General features: G+C 48.1%; 1 protein-coding gene across 1 annotated transcript in view; it reads left to right on the forward strand.

Annotated features, from left to right (window-relative positions):
- LOC107112920 (DEP domain-containing mTOR-interacting protein-like) overlaps positions 1 to 18,150 on the forward strand; it is a 73,215-nt gene that overhangs the window by 38,466 nt on the left and 16,599 nt on the right. Inside the window, exon 5 of the mRNA XM_015414130.1 lies at positions 9,080 to 9,258. Within this exon, the coding sequence (XP_015269616.1) occupies positions 9,080 to 9,258 (179 nt within the window). The remainder of the gene's footprint in view (positions 1 to 9,079; positions 9,259 to 18,150) is intronic.

Here is an 18,150-nt window from a genome sequence, read left to right on the forward strand (position 1 = left end):
CATCTCCAGACTACAGAGATCAGTTCCCCCGGAGAAAATGAGTGCTTTGGACTCTATGGAATTGTACCCCACTGAGGTCCCATCCTCCCCAGGCTCCATCCCCATATCTCCAGGAGTTTCCCAACCCTAGATCTGGCAACCCTACCTCCTCATCCCCCGCTGGTGGCTGGGGAGACCTGGCAACCTTTGTTTGTTTGTTTGTTTGTTAGTTAACTTCGACTTTTAGGCTGCCCTCCTCTGAAAACAGGGCTCAGGGCGGCATACAAAGTTCAGGAGATACTGAAGAAGCGAGCAGGGACTCGTGAGAGCTCATGCCCTGCCCCTTATTTTGTTTGTCTTTAAGGTGCTACTATGGAGCTGTGGTGGCTCAAGTGGTTAAGACGCTGAACTGCAGGGTGTGGAAGGTCGGTAGTTCAGCAGTTCGAGACCCGGGGGCCGCATGACGGGGTGAGCTCCCGTCTCTAGTTCCAGCTCCTGCCAACCTAGCAGTTCGAAAGCAAGACATTGCAAGTAGATAAATAGGTACCACTTCGGTGGGAAGGGAACAGCGTTCCGTGCGCCTTGGTGTTTAGTCATGCCGGCCACATGACCACGGAAACGTCTTTGGACAGCGCTGGCTCTTCGGCTTTGAAACGGAGATGAGCACCGCAACCCTAGAATCGGATTCGACTGGCTTTCGAGCAAGGGAACCTTTACCTTTTTTAAGGTGCTACTGGACTCTTGCTCTTTTCTGCGTGGCCGCTTAATTATACTGAATGTTTATACTGGCTCTCTGAAGAGAGCGTCACATCACATACTTCTCCTCATTTTGGTGGTGTAACATTTTGAATCCTAATGCAGTTCTTGGGTTGGATCCAGGAGTAGTTTTCCACTGATGCAAGCACTTCAATCAATGGAACATTTTCCTCCTTCCCCCTCCCAGTGCAGCACACGGAGCTCCCCAAAATCTGGCTCCTGGGGGACATGGGACCTTCAGAAACAGCATGAGGGGTGAATTGGTGCAGTTATGCAGTGAGATGCGCAAGTACCGAACCAACAGAGGAAGTCAGGAATAACGATGCAACATTTCTGGATCATTAGTGAGACAATGTGGTGTAATTGTTAAGAGTGCCAGAATAGGATTGCAGGGCTTTTTTTGTAGAAAAAGCCCAACAGGAACTCATTAGCATAATAGGCAGGGGTCATTTCGTAGAAAAGGAGGTGCAGGAGCTCATTAGCATAATGTATTAGCATAACTCATTTGCATATGCCATGCCCCCTGACATCACCAGACGTGTGTCAGAAGGCAATACCCACTGCTCAGGCTCCACTGGACTGTTTTGGATTGCTAGCTATTGGGGGGGTGGGGAACGTGCAGATCTGTCCTCACAGAGGAGGGAGAGCTTGTACCAGAATAAAGCTTGGCCTTAAAGGTGCCACTGGAGTGTTTTGGGCGGGGGGAGGGGCTCTGCAGCTTACCTGGCTGCTTCTTGCACTGACTGAGGGCTGCTGGGAGCATGGGGTGGGGCTTGTTTTGCATGTGCCCACCCCCTGGGCTCTTTACTGTCGGAGCTCCGCTCCTGTGCACTCCTGCAGGAAATGACCCCTGCAAAGGAGTCTCAGAGCGGCTTACAAAGGAGTCTCAGAGCGGCCAGGGCCGGCTCACCCACTAGGCGAACTAGGCATTCAACTAGAGAGATGTCCTTGGGCCAGTCACGCACTCTCAGCCTAACCTACCTCACAGGGCTGTTCTGAAGACAAAACAGAGGAGAGGAGAACAATGTAAGCCACTTGGGGCCCCAGTGGGTATAATTAAGTTTAAAAAACGGTCCTCTTGAATTTGACTTTTGGGGTTCATTGGAGTGTGTAGTTTTGCAGAACTGCAACACAATTGATTTGAGTAGTTCCTCTCCACCCTCTTTTTACTGTTATAGTTTAGATATTAGCACCGGGCGGGCTTGGGCTGTGCAGTTTACCATGGATTTCTTGCAATGATCACCAGAGTGTCCTGCAAAAAGTGTTTAACGCTCCACTTCCTGCTTATATGCATCTTCACCGTGCATCTTATATGCATCGTGTAACCAGAAGTCATTTCGGGGGGGATCGTGGGGGATCGCAGTTCCCCCGGGTGAGGTACCGGGGGCGGGGCACATGACGAAGCCCCGCCCCCCGCTTCCGGCCGCCCCGCTTCCGGCCGCCCCGCTTCCGGCCCTCATTCAGCCAGGAGGAGGCAGGAGAAGAGGGAGGGTAAGTTGCTTCCTCCCTGCCTCTCCCCACCCCTGCCTGCCTGGGGCCAGGGAGGGCCTTCGCGGGGCTTCCTTGCACTCCCGCTGGCCTTGCAGGTCCACCGCCGGGCCCCTCATGGGGCTCGGCAGTGAAGCTGCAAGGCCGGCGGCCGGGACCGTTGGGGGCGGGGTGTGTGGCCTTATGACACACTTCCGGTGATGTCAGGGGGTGTGGTCTTATGACACACTTCGGGTGATGTCAGGGGGGGTAGCATATGCTAATGGGTTATGCTAATGAGTTCCCCTAGCTCTTTTTCTACTAAACGACCCTTGCGTGTAACTGATGCAAGTCTTCAAGAGAGTGGGCTATAAATTAAATTAAACATGATAACAACAACAACAACAATAACAACAACAGCAATAATAATTACTATTACTATTATTACTATTGTTATTTGGGGGGCATGCAATTATCTGGTATGATCTTTATTAGAGACTTTATGCCCAGCCTAGGCTTGCCAAGTCCCCCTGGGGGGGCGGGGAAACCACCGCCCCAGAGGCCTGTTCCCTGCCAGCGGTGGATTGGGCCCCGGGGGGAACCCCACCCTGACGTGCGCGTCACTAGGAAGTGACATTAGGATGCCGGGCACGCTGTGGGCGGGGCCACGACCATCGGAGGGAAAACTCTATGGTTTTCTGTTGTAGCTAGGGATTCCCTGGGGATTCCCTGGAATTACAGCTCATCTCCAGTCTTCAGGGACCAGTTCCCCTGGAGAAAATGGATTCTTTGGAGGGTGCGCTCTGTGGCATTGTACTCCACTGAGGTCCCTGTCCTCCCCAGGCTCCATCCCCAGATCTCCTGGAGTTTCCCAACACAGATCTGGCAACCTTATCCCCCATCCACAGCTGGAGGCCAGGGGGGATCTAACAACCCGAGTTGTAGCCAATCAATTATGGAGTGCCTGCTGTATAGCTCTCTGCAAATGTAATGATTCCTCTGTGTTTGATCAAGAGTTTTCTGTTTGCCAAGTCGTTTTTGGATTGCTGCTCATTCTGTCTGAATTCGTTCTTTGATTGATCTTTGTGATACCTTTTTTCTGCATCCAATTTGTGTAGGAGTTTTTTAAACTCTTGATTTTTTAAAAAAATTATTACCACCACCCTTTTTAAGTATATTAACCATTTATTCCTGCTTCCGGTTTTTTATTATAACTTTCAGTGCAGGATTGCTGTTTTATGGAACTTGGTTTTATTGTGTTATGGCGTTTTTTGTTTGTTTTGTAATTACGATGTTTGCAAACCATTTGGGGGGGATTTTTATGGCGTGTGCTGCATGTACATACATTCAGCAAATAAAAAAAGAGTGACCACACTACAGACCCAAACTGGTTTAACAGTCACACTAGTTTTGCAAGGGCATCTCTTAAGGGGACTCTCAGGGTAGGTCTTTGGGAGGAGCCATGCCATTTGAAGTGGTACAAAGAAGAGAAAAAGAGATTAGATTTATACCCCGCCCTTCATTCAGAGTCTCAGAGTGGTTTACAATCTCCTTCCCCTTCCCCTCCCTACAACAGACACCTTGTGAGTAATGTTCCCTCTAAGCTGTGGAGTCTTGAGAGCAAAAATTCTACTTTGCGAGCTACTGGCATTAAAGTTGTGAGCAGGTGATTTGGCTGCTGCACAAATTAGATTGCTCTGGAGCCAGCCTTCCTGAGCTGAGACAAAAATGTGTGAGCCGGAGGCTTAAGAACTGTGAGCTAGCTCACACTAACTCAGAGGAACACTGCCTGTGAGGTAGGTGGGGCTGAGAGAGCTCTTTCAAGAACTGCTTGTGAGAGAACAGCTCTGAGAGAACTCATAACTGACCCGAAGTCACCCAGCTGGCTGCATGTGGAGGAGTGGGGAATCAACCCCAATTCTCCCAGTAGAGTCCGCACTCCTAACCACTGCACCAAACTGGCTCTCCAAGCCAAGTCAGTGGGGCTTGGGACATGTGTTCCTGCACCTGAGCTATTCGACTAAGGCGGCCAAGCCCCCAGTGAAGGTGGGGGATGCCCCACCCACAGATCCTGTTGCTCACTGCTGCTGGAAGCGGTAGCAGGAGGAATTTTAAAAAATAAATAAATAAGGCCTTGTCTACTTACAGAAGCTTTTTACCATAGAGTTCTTGGTACATGCAGCCAGCTGGGTGACCTTGGGTCAGTCACAGTTCTCTCAGAGCTCTCTCAGCCCCACCTACCTCACAGGGTGCCTGTTGTGGAGAGAGGAAGGGAAGGAGATTGTAAGTCGCTCTGAGACTTCTTCAGGTAGTGAAGAGAGGGGTATAAAACCTCCTCCTCCTCAAGCTACCCAGAAGTAACAAAGAGTAGTTGTAGGAATTGCCAGAAACTCTGTGGTAAGAACTTCCTGTAAGTCGACAAGGCTTTATTTTTATTTTTCTCCTGGAACACTGCCCCCTCCCTCAACCCTCCAGCCAGTTTCCAGGCACTGCCTTCAACCCTATCTTCTACTCTGGTTTTCTGACGTGAAGAACCAGGTTGCAAAGCCCTTGCCGCCGCCGTTGCTACCACCTTCACTTGCCAGTGGTCCAGATTCCTTTCGTGTTTCTGTGCCTTTCAGTCATTCACTTCCCTTTTGCGGACACAGATCTCTCTCTGCCACTCCAGTCCGTCAGGCGCGTTATTTATAGACTCATCAAAGAACAATTAACAAAGAATTCCCACTCAGCGTCTACAGATCCGGCGTAACCAATTTTTCACACCACAGCTGCTTTGAAAAGACTTAGCTAATGTTTGGGGGCTTTTTAATCTCTACGCCAGAGAGAAAACGACGTAACTGAAAGCATCCTCAGCACAGAGCTGCCCGTACCAAAGCAGTGGTCAAAAGCTAGATCTTTTCATCTTTACAATTTAAATTCAAAAGGGCTGTCAGAAGCTACACCATGGGTAGGGTGGTGGCCTTTGTCGCCTTCCCTCTTAAAATCGTTTCTGTTTGCCGTGTTTTTGGATCCAGCTTCATTTTGTCCTGAGCCATTCTAAAGGACTGGTACCATTATAAGGATAGTTAATTGCATTGCTTCTTTGGGTCGGTGACATAGATGGAGGTTTTGATGAGTCTTTGAACTATCGCTTGCCCAGATTATTAATCAGACAAACTTAATCTCAAATCATTTCCCATTGAAACGTCTGGCAGAGGCCCACATTTAGACTTTAACTAAGGATTGAATCATCATATATCTAATTCCAAACCACACATATAGAGGATGTTATCAACAGATTGACAAAACGGAGCTAGGAATAGATAAGGGAAATTTCGCTGCAAACCTGAAGTCCCCGGGTTAAGGAGAAATCTAAATATATATGTACCTACTGGGGTGCCTATTGGGGTGATTGGAGCTGCGGTGGCTCAAGTGGTTAAGACGCTGAACTGCAGGCTGTAGAAGGTCAGTAGTTCAGCAGTTCAAGACCCGGGTGCCGCAAGACGGGGTGAGCTCCCGTCTCTAGTTCCAGCTCCTGCCAACCTAGCAGTTCGAAAGCAAGAAATTGCAAGTAGATAAATAGGTACCACTTTGGTGGGAAGGTAACAGCGTTCCGTGCGCCTTGGTGTTTAGTCATGCCGGCCACATGACCACGGAAACGTCTTCGGACAGCGCTGGCTCTTTGGCTTTGAAACGGAGATGAGCACCGCAACCCTAGAGTCGGATTCGACTGGCTTTCGAGCAAGGGAACCTTTACCTTTACTTTATTGGGGTGATTAAAACTACAAAAAAAACAATAGAGACACCTGTATCTTTAACAAAAAGAATGCCCACTGAACTCTCCATGGCAATTTTGAAGGCTGCTATGCAAACATTGTAATATTGTTGAGCTTTCCAAGCCTTGGTTTCTGTTAGGGTTGCCAAGTCCTACCTTCATCTGGAGTGGGGGACTCCTGGGTTGCTCCCGGAGTGCGCGAAGCACAAAGCGTGCGCGCGCCGCATCCACGTCACCCGGAAGTGACGGGACCATGCCAGTCACGCTGGGGACGGGGCCACGACCATCTGAGGGAAACCATAGAGTTTTCCCTCAGATGACCGTGGCCCCTCCCCTAGCGTGCCCAGTGTGGTCACGTCACTTCCGGGTGAGGTGCACGTCGCGTTCTTTGGGGGTGGGGTTTTCCCCGGGGCCAGATCCACCGCCAGCGGGGAACAAGCCTCTGGGGCGAGGGTTTCCCCGCCCCCCGGGGGGACTTGGGTAGTGGCTGGAGATTTCCCACAACCCATGGGGTGGTGGTGGTATGTGTGAACCTGGAAGCAAAAAATAATAGGCTTGGAAAGCCCCCTCCCCTGTCCCCTGATAGAACAGGGCTAGAACTGCCAACTCTGGGTTGGGAAATTCCTGGAGATTTGGGGGTGGAGCCTGGCCTAGTGATCACTATGCTACTTAATCCTGGTCAGCACCAGCAGCCACCATGCAACTTCCCCAGGGAGAGGTTGCCAGAGAGAGGGAAGGGGGGAAAGCTGAAGACAGGAGGGCAGATTAAGGTGGGTTAGCTGGTGAGTGGGAAGGAGAGAAGGAAGCAGGAAAAAAGGAGAGGCTGTGAGGGTTGCCAGAGAAGGGAAAGAAAAAAAGAAAGAGGTAATAGTAGGGTTGGGGAAACGGGAAAATGAGATCACCACCACAAGTCCTTGCAGATCTGTGATTTATGTAATCCTGCTATCCCTTAATTTCTTGAGGTTGTATTTCATAAAAGCACTGGATAGGTAGCCACTAGGGTTGCCAACCTCCAGGTGGTGGCTGGAGATTTCCCACTATTACAACTGATCCCCAGATGCCAGTGATCAGTTCTCCTGGAGAAAATGGCCACTTTGGAAGGTGGACTCTATGGAATTATAGAGTTCTTCCCTGCCCCAAACCCCACCTTCCTCTGGCTCCACCCCCAAATCTCCAAGTATTTCCCAACCTGGAGCTGGCAACCCTAACCACTGTTCATCAAACCCTCAAGGCTGTTAGGAGACTGTAACTGAGGCCATGGAGGGCCTTGACTCAACAAGCCAGGGTCCAGAATCCATGAATTCCCACAATTCCATGATGCACATGGGCACAGTTTGGATCAGGATCATGGTATATGAGGAGAAAGAGCTTTTGCCTCCCCTCCATGCTGTTTTCCCAATCTCAAGAGGTCCTGGAAGAATGCTATGTGAAATTAGGGAAACTGATGTATACTCCATCAGTACACATGGAGTTCCCAACAGGGTAAATATCCCTGGGACCATTTCAGGTTCAGACAACAGTGTGCGGAGGCAGCATAAGCCATCGCTTATGCATGTTGGTCCCCATCCAGATCAGCCACCGCCTTCCTTGGAATTGAGTTCACAGTGGAGAATTCCCAAAGCAGATCATGTGGACCTGGAGAGATCTGGGGTATATGTAGCTACTCCCTCTGAGATTCCATTGGAACCACTGACATTAGAGCGTCATCATAGAGGCACTTTAAAAAGGAGAATTGTCAGATGAGTTTGGGATAATTTATTTGCTGGAATAACATGCCCTGAGATCCTTCTGTCTGGAGATGCTGAGGATCGAACCTGGCACCTTCTAGATGCAGAGCATGTACTCAGACACTGAGCTGTGGGCCCTCCCCATTCTGGGAATCTATCTCTCCAGTCACACACTCCTTTATCTATGCTCCTATGGTGACACCATCCACTTCCCTCCCTCAAAGGCAAGTTTTTCCCTCCATTTTTCTTTCCCTTTCTGACTGAGCAGCCCTAGTAACCTGTTTTCTTCTTTCATGAAGAACTTTGGTTGTCCCAACCTGTATCAGTATATTTTACTGCTGGCTCAGCCCAGGAACCTGAGGGAAGGGTCAGGATTGCCCTTTAACTGAAACCACTGTAAATGGTACCTGAGACATTTTGAAGTTCGAAATCAACAAAATATTGTATTCAAGATAGAGGGGAAAGGTCAGGTGAAATCAGAGGTTGAAAATTCTTAGGTAACTCAATATAGATAACTCTTGAGGTAAAACTAGTACATACACAGACTTTAGTTCTTACATTTCAGGCTACTGAGAGTTTCTTAAGCTATCCACAGTTACTTAAATCTTTATGTTGAGAGGCTTTTGTTCCAGTGTTTTCCCCAAGCACTCCAGTACACTTTCTTTGAGTATTCTGTGACACTTTTGGTTTCCAAAGGCTGGTATACTCTTTCCAGTACCCAACCCCCTTCTCTTGAAACACTAGTACTCATCTTGAGTTTTTAACTGACTCTTAAGGTCTCTGAAGGCAGTTTCTAACCACACCAGACCAGGGATTTCTACACTCTTCAGAGCTAACTTCCTGCTTGACTGGGTAGGGAGTTGTCTTCTCTCTAGATCTATCCCCTTTCTTTGGCCTGAATGGGAGTCTTCGCCTACTTCCCAAACTTTCTTGCCAACTTTCCCCCAGTTCTCCTGTCTATGTTAAACTGCTCTCAGTCACACTGAAATCCAAAACTGTCAGTTCTTAGCTAGGGCTGAAATCAGACTGTCAGTACTCAACTAAGTCAAAGCAGAAATCTGACTCTTAGCATCCAGTTCAGAACTCTTTCTTTGCTCAACTGATGCTAACCAATCAGATTTCTTGGAGCAGCCTGTCACTCAAGGCTCTCTAGCTTTGTGAAGAATTAACCGTTCACAGTCCTTTATCTGTTTACACAGCACTTCTAAGCTTTTAAAAGTACTGTCCGTCACAGCTTCTAACATGGGTGTTCCCCAAAACGAGAACTCAGGTCATTTGTGCGCTTGGTGCATCCCCAGCTTAATTTAGAAGGAATACGGAGTTAGAAGCTTGAGTATGTTTTTGCTGCTTAACTTAACATCTCTGTGGGTTTCCTCCCTCCCTTCTCTCATTGCAGACTGATGAGTACTGAAAATGCTCTTTTACAAGCCAGAGAAGAGGAAGGCATAAAGTATGACCGCACTTTTGTGGCATCTCAGCTTATTGATTGGTTGATCCAGGAGGGAGAGACCACCACAAGGTCTGAAGCTGAACAACTTGGCCGCCGGCTGCTGGAACATGGAATTCTACAGCACGGTGAGGACTTAGTTCTGCTCTCATAAGGAGGCTGCACATTTTAATATAGATCCCTTCACTGTTCCAAATTCGAAATGGAAAAAGAGGGTATGGGTGCTGGTGCTAGGAGGCAACATCAGGGGAAGGCCTTGGCCTCTTTGCCCTGATTGTTTGCCTTCCGGGTCAGCTGGTTGGCCACTGTTTGAGACAGTGTTAGGGTTGCCAAGTCTACTTACCTTGGCAGCGGGGGAGCCTCGCCGGGCTCCAGGAGCTCTCTGGCGATGCGTGCGCTTTGTGCGCGTGCGCCACCAGCATGTCACAGGAAGTGACGCGCTACGTTGCTCACGTTGAGGGCGTGGCCACAATTGTCGGAGGGAAAACCATAGAGTTTTCCCTCCGATGATCGGGGCCACGCCCCCAACGTGAGTGATGTGGTTGCGTCACCTCTGGTGACGCAGCCACGCTGCGCTTCGGGGGGCAGAGTTCCCCCCGTGGCCCGATTCCACGGTGGCGGAAATCGGGCCTCTAAAGCGGGGATTTGCCCGCCACCCGCCCCCACTTGGCAGCCCTAGACAGTGTGCTGGAGTAGATGGTGGCTCTCGGGCTTTCTTTTAATGTTGGGGTTCTCATTTATCTTTGCACCAAATGGGGAAAAGATACAATTCCACAAAACATATGGACATATCCTAATACTGTATTTGTTCTAATTAACTACCATTTGTAGTTTTTTTCAATTAGAAGACAGTTCTGGGTAAAAAAATGGGTAAGGTTGCTAGTTGGTATTCTAGTTGAGATTGTGGTATTCTTGACACCTTTGGGCAGGAGAAAAATTCTCAGCTCCCCAGTGTGCTTCAGAGCACAGCAGAAAAAAATGTCCCATGCCTCTGTGGAACAAGAAGCCTTTGTGGTCTCCAGGAGTACAACAGCAGAGGTTACTTTCCATGCCTCTCAGAATCCATCCATCACAACATTAATTTCGACTCTCCTAGCAATTGCCAGAATAATAATTGCACAGAAATGGAAGGATAAGAGTACCCCTACCTTATCCAGCTGGCAAAACAAGTTATGGGAACATTTTATTTATGGGAAAATAACGTTTCCTCAAACACACTGGAACGCTAAAGTATTTCAAGCGGTATGGTTCCCAGTGGTTCAATACCTTGCAGAGGGAGATGTAATTCCTAAAAACAAACATGACCAAGAATTGTTGTATTTCTAAGAGTTAGAAACAGGTTACTTTAGAGTTACTGGTAATTTAAGTTTATGCCACAGGTATGCTATTGCCAATCTTGTCTTGTTGTTTTCATGTGAGGCTTATTGTTGTAGCAGGTTATATTTTATGGTTCTGATAAAATTAATTAACAAAAAAAAAGAATCTATCCATCTGCAGCCCAAACCTCTTCACCCAGTACCTCATTGCAATATAAGCAGATGTTCTTGGACGCGAGCTGCAACTAGATCGCTTTTCTGTGCCTTCTTATTTGTGGAGCCCTAGCTGTTAGCCAGAGGGTCACGGACAGCTGAGCAGGTCAAGTGGATTAGTTCCTAGAAGACTTCTAACTGTTACCTGATGGTGTGAAGAGATAAGCTATAAGGAACAATGCCTGATCTTGCCACTGTTTGTTGCAAAATCAGCCTTTGTCAAGGCTTTGTCCAGACCTTGGCTGTGCAGATTAGTTCAAGGACCCATTTTCCAGAGTATTCAGATTGGGTGGATGCTTAAGGCACATCTGCATAGCAATGCACAGACTCACTGAAAGAACCAAGAAGTTCTTGGCCAGTAGAATAGCAGAGGGGTGAATGGTCAGTGCTATCAGGAGACTGATAACTTATGCAGGGGATCTGGGCTGGTAATATTAGTGTTTCTCTGCATGCCTACCAGAGGTTCAGAAGTTTATTGAAAGCACTTTCAACCCCCCTTTGAAAAGTAATGTGCAGATGTGCTTGTAGCACCCCTCTAGCTATCACGGAGATGAAGGGTGGCACCAGCACATCTCAGCCACATGTAGAGTTGCCAACCTCCAGGTGGGGCCTGGAGAGCTCCTAAAATTAGAACTGATCTCTAAGGTACCAAGGTAAGTCCCCCTGGAGAAAATGGCTGCTTTGGAAGGTGGAGTCCATGACATTATACTCCATTGAGGTCCCTCCCCTCCCTCCCCAGGCTCCACCCCCAAAATCTCCAGCTGTTTCCCAACCCAGTGTTGGCAACCCAAGGCCAAAGACAGCAACTGTGCTGTCCATAAGTTCCAGTGCCGAATCACAAGACTGCATTTTGCTTCCACACCAAGAAGTGTGGAAAGAGGAGGTAACTTTGCTTTGTCAGATGGCAGCTGTCGTTTGGGTAACAAATGTCCCAGGCCACTCAAGCAAGATTTCTCCTGGAGATGCAGTAATGGAAACACACTGGATTAGTGCCCATTACAGATGTGTGCCAGTCCCTTGTGTTGGTTTATTGTTTGTGATGGAGTGTTCTTATTGACTTCCCAAAGGGGGGCTTAGGATGAATAAGGTTGGTGTAAAGCCTGTTGGCGAACCACAGACGAAGCACTTAATTTGTAATATTTTGCCAGTAGGAGATCTGGTTTGAAGGGAGATTTAGTTTGTCCTATGGATTTCATTGCCGGTTTGCTAGAGTTAGAAAGTATATTGGTTACACTCAGTTGAGAGAGAACGATTATGGGTTTTTTTCCTTAGTGAAGGAATATAACATCTGGTTTAATTACAATATCTGTAGGCTTAGTAAGGCTAATAAAGGTAAAGGTTCCCTTGCTCGAAAGCCAGTCGAATCCGACTCTAGGGTTGCGGTGCTCATCTCCGTTTCAAAGCCGAAGAGCCAGCGCTGTCCGAAGACGTTTCCGTGGTCATGTGGCCGGCATGACTAAACGCCAAGGCGCACGGAACGCTGTTACCTTCCCACCAAAGTGGTACCTATTTATCAACTTGCAATTTCTTGCTTTCGAACTGCTAGGTTGGCAGGAGCTGGAACTAGAGATGGGAGCTCACTCCAATACAGCTAGAAAATTAGAACATGCATCCCCCCCCCCACATACATGTACCATTTTGAAATTGTCAGCAGCTTAATTTGAAACAACAGTTGTCTGGTATTCATTGTGTTGCCTCTTTACTGTGGTCTTCATGGAAGTCCACTTTATTTGCAAGTAAATACCGTGTATCCTGTTGGCGAGTTCACTCTGCTCTCCAGGGGCCAAGCGGTTTCCTGTGTCTTGTGTGTCAGCACTGTCAATATAGATTCAATTAACACTAATTGGCATTGCTGCCCAGGCTTGGCAAGGACTGAATGAAGTCTTTGGCTGGTGACCGAGTAGGGAATAAAATACCTTTTGTGCCTCATAGGCCATCTTTATAAACTGCCATCACCTTTTATAACGGAACTTGGCCACTGTTGTTGTTGAATAAGCACGGACGATGATGATAAAGTAAAGCTTCCTTGTGCACTTAATTTTATTACAGAACCAGAAGGGACTTGAATGCCCTCTCTAGAAGAAGAAGAGTAGGCTACAAAAACAGGAGGGAAAAGGCCAGGCCAGAATCCTTTTCTCAAACATGCTGGTTTTCCTCAGGCACAGAGTTCTGGTTCATGAAGAGAGTCCCCCCACCCCAGCCCCACATAATGTGTTATATGAATGTTGATCTATATGGAACCATAGTGATAGAAGCTAAAATTTGACTCTAAAGTGTGTATGTGTTTTAAGAAGAACTTTAGCAGAATACAGACAGTTCCTAGGGATGCCAGCCCCCAGGTGGGAATAAATCCAAGATACAAGAGTCTGTGTGAATAACTAATAACCCATAAATGACTAGATTTCCCCCGTATGTTCCCCCAAGAGCACTGAGTCTGAGCTGCAGAACCGTTTAGTCCCCCCTGGCCCTAGGGACGCTAAGTTAACAGCAACAAGAACCAGGGCGTTTTCCCTAGCTGCGCCAGTAAGGTGGAACCAGCTCCTACACGAAATTTGCGCTCTGCGGGACCTCCACCAATTCCGCAGAGCGGTAAAGACTGAGTTGTTCCGTCAAGCGTTTAATAGCCCAGATCAATCATTCTAGCACTTTATATGGATGGCCGCCATGTGTTGCTCTAATTGTAATTTTATTGTTAATAATTGCATTGGTTGTTATGGATTGTTTTAGTTGTACTATATTAATTTTACTGGTTTTTAATTGTTGTAAGCCGCCCTGAGCCGCTTCAGCGGGAGGCTTACAACAATTCAAAATCACAGCTCATCTCCAGACTACAGAGATCAATCCCCCTGGAGAAAATGGATGCTTTGGAGGGTGGACTCTGTGGCATTGTTCCCCACTGAGGTTCCGGTCCTCAGGCTCCATCCCCAAATCTCCAGGAGATCTCCTGGATCTGGCAACGCTTACTTCCCACCATGCCCTACTGGTGGCCAGGGGCGACCCTGCGACCCTGAATCAGCTCCATAGGCCCATCTCAACTACAGTACCAACTTTCCCCTCTAGCTTCAGACTCTTGCGCTGTCTCAGATACCATTAAGGTGAAGGGTGCTCTCAAAAACCTCAGTCTATATGGACCTTCTGCTACACAACAAATAGACTCCTCCACAGAGATCCGTGACATGGCTGCCACAGGCCTGGATGAGTTATTCAGTTTAATACCAAACTGAGGGTCCTGGACAATGTTCCCTCTAAGCTGTCGAGTCTTTTGAGCAAAAATTCTACTTTGTGAGCTACTGGCATTAAAGTTGTGAGCCAGCGATTTGGATACTGCATAAATTAGTTTGCTCTGGAGCCATCCTTCCAGAGCGAAGACAAAAATGTGTGAGCCAGGGGCTAAAAAACTATGAGCTGGCTCACACTAACTCAGCTTAGAGGGAACACTGGTCCTGGATATAGGCAGAGGTTACCCAAGGGCACTCTTGGCTGGGAGTAGCTCACCTTCCTGAAAGCTCCACTGAGACACTAATCAATGCCCCATTCAGATTCCAGAGTTGCCCCACGCCCTTTTTGACCATAAGAAAAGACCCAGGTGTACAGGACAATAAGCAAGCCTTCCAGCTTGGTCATTCCTCCTCCACTTCCTGACATAATTTAACCAAGAGCTTGAGAAGGCCTTCGAGTCCTTTGTTAAATCAATCAGCCCAAACTGGTACTCTGGGCAGGTAACCTAATTATCCCGCCCTGGGTTGGCTTTCCCATACGGATCATGCCCATATTTGGGGTTCTTTTTTCCCTTTCATTCCCCTAAATTCAGAATCTGCCAATGAGAACCAAGACCCACACATTTCTAAGCCTAGCCTAGCCCGCCTAAGCCTAGGGAAACTGGGGGCTGCTCCCTTAAATTTGCTAAGCAGTTGGCTCTCTTCCTGGACTCCTGGGTTTTTACCCCACATTGGATTACCTTCTTCCCCCTCTGGAATCTTTGTCACCAGAGACTGGTCTTCCCCGGCCTCCTCTCCCTTCCCTATGGACCGGCCACTCTTTTCTCCAGGATCAGGTGTAGTATAACTTCCTTTGGCCCTTTTCCTATTTTTCCGCTAGCTTATTTCCTCCTGCAGATCTTCCTCCAAGTAGACAGAAACTTGTAGACTTGTAAAAGGTTTATTGGTGTGTTGCCATATTCCTTGTCTGTTTTATTGCATGACCATTCAGTTCTTACCGTTTCCTTCTTAGATTTGTATTCTGTTTAGGGAAATAAAAACCTTTTCCTTGGGGGGGGGGTTGTTTTGATTCTGAGTGTTGTTTTGTGGAGCTGTGGGGCCACAAGACCAGTCTTGTATATAAAGGCAGACTAGCTAGAGGGTTCTCAAGAGTATCTGGTAAAGAAGAGGGGGACCTGCCTTGTGTTGCTGTAGGTGGTAGCTAGGTCTGGGGTGTGTGTGTGGGTGTGTGCGTGTGTCCTGGTCAGGCTTGCTCCTGCTGGCTTGTTTTTTTTTCTTTCCTCATAAGAGTAAATACCTGCCATTCGCTTATGCAAGAAAAGTACAAGGGGGCTCAATTGGGGTAGAGACTAAAACCACTGCCATTGGTGGTGAGAATCTAGTCCACTCCTGTGTGTATAGTCCAGTTCTGGCTTTTGTTCCTCAGGCCTGCTGAGGCACAATGGAACATTGGAAAAGTAAGATACAATAATGGGAACATTTAAAATATATAGCTAAAGAATACAGATGAGTCTAGATCCTGAATAGAAGCCACTCCTTAAAGTACATTTGCAGATGCCACATGAGACCACAAGGCCTTTTAGAGGATTGGGGGAGGGGGGGCCCCTCTCTGCCTCGGGAATGTATAAAAGCCAGGCTGTGCCTTTAAAAAGTATGGGCACAAGTGCCATTATTTTTTCAGGACTTTACATGCACCAAGGAAAAAAGTATATGGTTTTAGAAAAATTGGCTCCTCTAATACATTCCTAAAAAATTTACAAACACTATGGACAAAAAGATGAAGGGCCAGAAAGCTCTGCTATTCTCCGTAGCAATGACCTTTTAATGGGGTTGATTTATTTAAAAAATTATCTGATATTTTCTGGGTTTTGTAAAAAAACCCCACCCCAGCTTCTTGGAGGCTTTTCTAAAAGTGAGAAAGGGAGGAAAATAAATTTGGGTTTAGCTATCTGGCATGTGTGTTGGGCCAAGTTTTTAAAAAAACCAGAAACACAGAAAGTGGCTGCTCAGTAGATCTGGGCTGAGGTGAATTTGAGAAGGAAGCTGACAGTCTTGCTTACAGGAATGAAGAGGGAAAAGTGGTATGGTTTCCAATTCCAGGTTGGGTAATTCCTGGAGATTTTGGGGTGAACCTGAGGAAGGCATGGTTTTGGGAGGGGAGAGACCCCAGCAGGATACGATGCCATAGAGTCCATCCTCTAAAGTCGCTGCTTTCCCCGGGGGAACTGATCTGTGTTGGCTGGAGATGGTTTGCAATTCCAGGAGATCTCCAGGCCCCATCTGGAGATTGGCAATCATAGGTCTTTCCATTCAAGACTAGACCTGATCTGTCCAATTGTTCTGACATTTAAATCCCCCCCCCTTTCAAAATCTGCAGCTGTGAAGGGGATTCCAGTTTTGAGGGGGGGGCTAACCCTTTCTGCTGCCCAGGGGTTCCCATTCTGAATCTGCCCCCAGCTGCTATTGGCAGCCCCCTAGTTACTTTTACCTGCATTGGGGGGAAATTGCATGCACAAGATTTTCTTCCCCTGGCTGGGTTGCCAAGAAGAAGAAGAGGAGATTCACTTGGAGTCTCAGAGCAGCTTACAGACTCCTTCCCCTTCCCCTCCCCACAACAGACACCCTGTGAGGTAGGTGGGGCTGAGAGAGCTCTGACACAAACTGCTCTTTTTCAAGGACAGCTGTGCCAGAGCTTGTGACTGACCCAAGGTCACATCAGCAGGTGCAAGTGGAGGAGTTGGGGAATCAAACCTGGTTCTCCCAGATTAGAGTCCGCACACTTAACCACTACACCAAGCTGGCACTGGTTAGGGTGGCTAGATCCAGGTTGGGAAACTCCTGGAGATTTGGGGATGGAGCCTGGAGAGGACAGGGAGCTCACTCAGTGGGGTACAATACGCCAGAGTCCTCCCTCCACAGCATCCATTTTCTCCGGGGGAACTGATCTCTGTAGTCTGGAGATGAGGTGTAATTCCAAGGGAGCCCCAGGTCCCACCTGGAAGCTGGCATCCCTATTCCCCCGGTGGAGGTAAAAACAGAATAGCCATTTTCAAGTAGGACAATGAGGTCAGGAGAAAGGGCGTGAGTTAAATGGTACCTCATTTCTGAGCCGGTCCCTTCACTTTAAACCGCAATCCCTGCAGCTGAGTTTTGTAATAAATAAGAACAACTGCAGAACACTTAATGTGTCGTAGGGTTGCCAACTCCTGGTTGGGAAATTCCTGGAGATTTGGGTGGGTGTGTAGAAGCTGGGGAGTGTGTAGGGTTGCCAAATCCAGGTTGTGAAAATACTGGAGATTTGAAGGTAGCGCCTGGGGACGGTGGGTTTTGGAGACGGGAGGGACCTCAGCAGGGTAGAATGGCATAGAGTCCTCCAAAGAAGTCGTTTTCTCCAGAGGGACTGTTCTGGAGACCAGTTGTGATTCTGGGAGATCTCCAGGCCCACATGGAGCTTGGCAACCCCTCACTGAGGTATAATGCCACAGACGCCTCCCTCTAAAGCAGCCATTTTCTCCAGGGGCGACTGGTCTCTGTCATCTGGAGATGTGTTGTGACTCCAGATCTCCAAACCCCACCTGGAGGATGGCAACTCTGAAGCCTGAACAGAAAAGGAAGTGATCTTTACAGAAGGAGGAGAGGCAACTAATGGGGAATTTAAACTGGGGGCTGTCTAGGCACTTGCTGAAACTTTTGTCATTCTCCCACCCCTCCTGGAGCTGCGGTGGCTCAAGTGGTTAAGATGCTGAACTGCAGGCTGTGGAAGGTCAGTAGTTCAGCAGTTCGAGACCCGGGTGCCGCAAGACGGAGTAAGCTCCCGTCTCTGGTTCCAGCGCCTGCCAACCTAGCAGTTCGAAAGCAAGAAATTGCAAGTATATAAACAGGTACCACTTCGGTGGGAAGGTAACAGCGTTCCGTGCACCTTGGTGTTTAGTCATGCCGGCCACATGACCACGGAAACGTCTTCGGACAGCGCTGGCTCTTCGGCTTTGAAACGGAGATGAGCACCGCAACCCTAGAGTCGGATTCGACTGGCTTTCGAGCAAGGGAACCTTTACCTTTACACCCCTCCCCAGTTGTTAGCTGCGTATATTGAAAGCGATGAGATCATCCACGCGCTCTCTCTCTCTCTCTGTAATGAAGTCAGATACCATCTACAGTGTAATTAGAAGCTTGGGACTAGGAAATGAATTGCTACAAAACGTAACATCCTCTGCGATTTTAATTTTTGAAACTGTTCGGCTTTAATGATGGCCTGGGGGGAACTGGAAAGCAC

Source organism: Gekko japonicus, unplaced genomic scaffold, assembly GCF_001447785.1.
Source record: "Gekko japonicus isolate JY-2015 unplaced genomic scaffold, Gekko_japonicus_V1.1 scaffold4321, whole genome shotgun sequence".
Classification (NCBI taxonomy): domain Eukaryota; kingdom Metazoa; phylum Chordata; class Lepidosauria; order Squamata; family Gekkonidae; genus Gekko; species Gekko japonicus.